The sequence below is a fragment of the Austrofundulus limnaeus genome, unplaced genomic scaffold, assembly GCF_001266775.1.
Source record: "Austrofundulus limnaeus strain Quisiro unplaced genomic scaffold, Austrofundulus_limnaeus-1.0 Scaffold240, whole genome shotgun sequence".
NCBI classification, from domain to species: Eukaryota; Metazoa; Chordata; class Actinopteri; order Cyprinodontiformes; family Rivulidae; genus Austrofundulus; species Austrofundulus limnaeus.
The window spans coordinates 529384-533704 of NW_013952642.1; the positions used below are offsets into that span (position 1 = coordinate 529384).

The 4321-nt window shown below is 35.7% G+C and overlaps 1 protein-coding gene across 2 annotated transcripts in view; it reads left to right on the forward strand.

Moving 5' to 3' along the window:
- Nucleotides 1-4321, forward strand: part of thsd7ba (thrombospondin, type I, domain containing 7Ba) — a 193635-nt gene that overhangs the window by 47396 nt on the left and 141918 nt on the right. For both annotated transcript variants that reach the window (XM_014020100.1, XM_014020101.1), the window contains exon 3: nucleotides 1448-1624. In XM_014020100.1, coding sequence (XP_013875554.1) covers nucleotides 1465-1624 — 160 coding nt within the window. In that variant the 5' untranslated portion in view covers nucleotides 1448-1464. The remainder of the gene's footprint in view (nucleotides 1-1447; nucleotides 1625-4321) is intronic.

Below are 4321 nucleotides of genomic sequence, written 5' to 3' on the forward strand. Positions count from 1 at the left end.
ATATATATATATTCTGAAATATCAAAGTATCAATAGTTAGATTTTGGTATCGATACCAGTGCATACACTCCTGGTAGTGGTGGTATAGACATTTCTGTATCAATTTGCACATCACTAGTCCTCAAAGGGAAGATTTTACAGTTGAATAAAATCGGTGTCGGTATCACCTCACAGTGTCTACACTTTTCAGGATTGCTTGTATAGTACTCTGTGATGTATATTTACATTTCTATTAATCAAAATTAAGTTTTTATAAAAATAAAACCCCTGCCGTTTATTACCTGTGGCCTGCTCCAAATCTGAACACACACTCATACCAATATCCAAACACACACAGACTACTTCCAGAACAGAAAAATAATACGTACTCAGCAAAAACTAAAAAGTATATATATATATATATATATATATATATGCAATGCAAAATAGCAGCAAAGTCAAAATCTAATTTTGCTGAATGAAATCAAGCAAAACTAAGCATCCAGTAGTCGCAAACTCATCATGTATAAATAATCCAACATCTCAAAWGCCTGCTGTTTTTTCAGTAACTAATCCATGATTAAATATTCACATAATTACTTCAACAAAATGTTGGAAKACCTGTGTTTATATGGTGGTATGATACTAACAACTATTACAAATTAGACCAAATGTGGTTGAATGTTGGACTTTTTGAATACAGAGTGAAGGRAAAAGAAACTACAAGGAGCTTCTTCGTGGTATAAATGGGAATTCAATATTAACAAATACCTCAATACTCAAGAGCTACACTACAACAAAATTTGTTTTTGGAAAAAATGAATAAATGCAGTCCCAGACACCGTGACATCAGTCCCTGGRAACATCAGGTGTTACAGACTCCGTTCTTTATTCATTAATTTTACTATTGGTGCGGCACAACTGGGAATCCGGGACTAATCCTGAGCGCTCGTATGACTAATAGCAGCGGGAAAAAATACGAGCTGCAATAAAAAAAAATCCACTAATACATTTAATACTTTAAGCTCAAAGTCTTAACTTTTGTCAGTACTTGTTTCTGCTTGTACACCTCAGTAAGCTGCATTCATTCATTCATTCATTCATTCATTCGTTCGTTCATTCATTCACCTCTTTGTATTACCTCCTCTGATCTATGCTGCAGCAGGAGCCTGTGTTGGGCTGTATTTCTTTGTTGGACTTCTAAAACGAAATTGAAAATCAAGACGGGAGTTTGTGGGTGAAAGGATATGCTGCACCTTAGAGGATGATGTTGAATATTATGTTCCTGAGCTGCAGGTTTTGGTGACACATATATTTTTTTTCCTACAGCAGACTGAGTGACATTTTTTTTCTTTCCTCATGTGATCTCCACACTGTCACTACTTCTGTTTTTCCCGTCCTATATAGATATTTTTGTCTGGTTATATTTCTCATTCAGATACTGATGAATCTCATTTTCTTCTTGCAGGAGTAAGAGAGGAAGCAATGGGCTGGACTATGACTCTGAAAGATGACTTTGGGGTCATTGCCTGGATATGGCAAGCTGGGAACTTCCTCAGCCTCTTCCTGCTCTTGTCTTTCTTTTCCATCCCAGTCCACACAGACATCATACTTCTGAAGGATCATCATTTCTCATGGAAAGCAGGTACAATATTTAATTGATTATTACTGTTGTTATAAATTTGCTGCTAAATGTCCCCGGTAGTGATGTTCAATACCACCAATTTCCTTTCAGATTCCAGCAGAGTGAAACTCAAGCTGGTTTAATACTAATCTGTTACTGATGCTTTTTGCTAATTTCGTAGCTTTTGTGTCAAATGTAAACTTTAAATTTATGATTTAATGCAACAAAATTAAACACATTAAAAAATGAAGGCTAATATTACTTGTCCTGCCCCTGAGCCAGTGGCTTTGAGTAACTTTAACTCCCATAAAGCGTGATGATTTTCTCTGTCGGAATGTGAGAGAGTTCAGAATTCAAGACTTACCACAACTCACCAGTGAGTAAAATTCTCTTACTTTTACTTTTAATATTATTTCTGAATTATTTTATTTCACATTTAGTCAGTCGTACATGTAGTATTTTCAGTTTTTATAAGAGGACGTGTTAGAACGCTGTTTCTATGCTGGAAATACCACGTAGAGCACAGTTATTGTTAGATGTGCTCAGCAGAAGCAACGAGACAAGGGCCGTGACATTTTCTGTTACGTCAAAGTAAAATTTGAAACAAAATTAATTACAACTGGCCCTTTGAGGGTCACTATAATGCTCACGTGGCCCTCAGTAAAAATTAATTTGACATCCCAGGCATAATGTGTTTGCTAAATCTAAAATAAGTAGAGAATTTCAAATCCCTGCTTCATAAAAATTACCAGACATCAGATTCTTTTATTTATTCTTTTTTAAAATCAGAAGCAAGTTGATGTAGCATCATTTACATCACAGCCAAGCTAATACAACAATCAAATTGAATAATATGTAATAATAAGTAAATAATAAGTTAAATATTAAAACCATTAAAATAAACTATTTGATTAACAAGAACTACTATAAAAATAAAAAATGTAGTCTTAAATTACGTTACATATTTTTCATTACATGAATACGAAAACATGAAAATACTCAACATGCAACATCTGCATGAGTGACTGAGCATGTATGCATTGCCCAGGCAGAAGAAAAAGTAGGTCCCCCCAAGCGCTTATGATTTAGACAAGATTTCAATAGTTTAGCTACTTTCCACTGTTTCAATGTTCCTGCTAATTATATATATATATATATATATATATATATATATATATATACACTATATATCTATTTTCTGTGCAAGCTGTTCTGAGAGTAACCTTCCTCTTTTTGACACGCACTGGGGGCCCAAATCTCAGTCTGCTTGACATCATCAAGCTTGCAGGTCCGTACGCCTCGATGGTTAGCATAATAATACAGTATCTTTTTTTTTTTCTGACTGACTATTCATCCACATTCCCAAAGTGACAAGCAGGGCAGAGACTGTTGAAATAACAATGTATATGCTGCAGTGGTGCACTTTAAGAGAMACTAGTGCTTGCTAAATGATCATCTGCTGCTATATTGAGAGGATTTACAAGCCCCAGTTATTTGCAGTGGAAAATGTTTTAATGCACAGTATACACACAAGATAGAAATATATCCAACTATTTTTACTATATTTTCTTTTTATATTTGTCTCTAAATTACTTTTTTTGCAAACTGCACCCACAGCTGATGTCATGTTGCTCATTTGGGAAGAGAATTCTGAGGTAAGTTCGCAATTCATCGTCTCCTCGCCTCACAAATTCAATTGAGAACGCATTTGCAAAGCAGCTTGAGCAGGAGAACTTGGCCTTCTCRCACAAAAGCCCCACTCACTGTGCGATTAGCACTTTCATTTCTCTCTCTGTGGTTGGGTAATGACACTGCCCAAGTGATAAAGAGATTGATTAATTTCACTTGAAAGAGCTTGTGTTCAAAAGGGATGTAACCGGGACACCAAGAGTGAGGGTTTGACATCCTTGCAGAGCTAAGACTGCTCGTGACTTGCTTCTTTACAGGATAAAGCAAATCAATTTAAGTATCAGGAAAGTCTAGCCTCTTTATTACTGTTTTACCACGAGGAATATGTTGGAATAGAATAAATAATATCAATGTTTTAAATTTAAATCTAAAAATTAAACGCATGTTCTTAGATGTTCAGTATATAACATGGTGCCAATGTATTTGATATATTGGTTTAAACTGACACATGTTTTCAAGATTTTCATATTTGTCCCAAGTTCAGCCTTTATGCATCAGTTTTCAGTTTTGAGTCCATGTTTTTTGGTCAACACAGTTCTGGTAAAATTCAGATTTAATTTATCATCCATTTCTAGAAAAAAACTACAATTTGTAGAATTTTCTGGTACAAACAGTTGTATAATGCTTGTATGACAAAATAAATTGAACAAATCTTGAGCAGCTTTATGTTCTCCAGCTCGGCAGAGGTCAAATAAAGCTGATTATCAGCCCTATTCACTTGTACTTGTTTTAGCCCATTCTACTGTATTTATGTATACATACATGTGAAAAGAGTGGTTATGGTGCTGCGTCTGCAGTGATGCTGTACCGATTTGYCGTGGTTGAAGCGAGAGCTGAGCCAAAAGGCGAAGCTCTCAATTTACCGGTTGGTCTATGTCCCAACTCTCATCTATGGTCACGAGCTTTGGGTAGCGACCGAAAGGAAAAGATCACAGATACAAGCGGCCAAAATGAGTTTCCTTCGCAGGGTGTCTGGACTCTCCCTTAGAAATAGGGTGAGAAGCTCAGTCATCTGGGAGGGACTCAGAG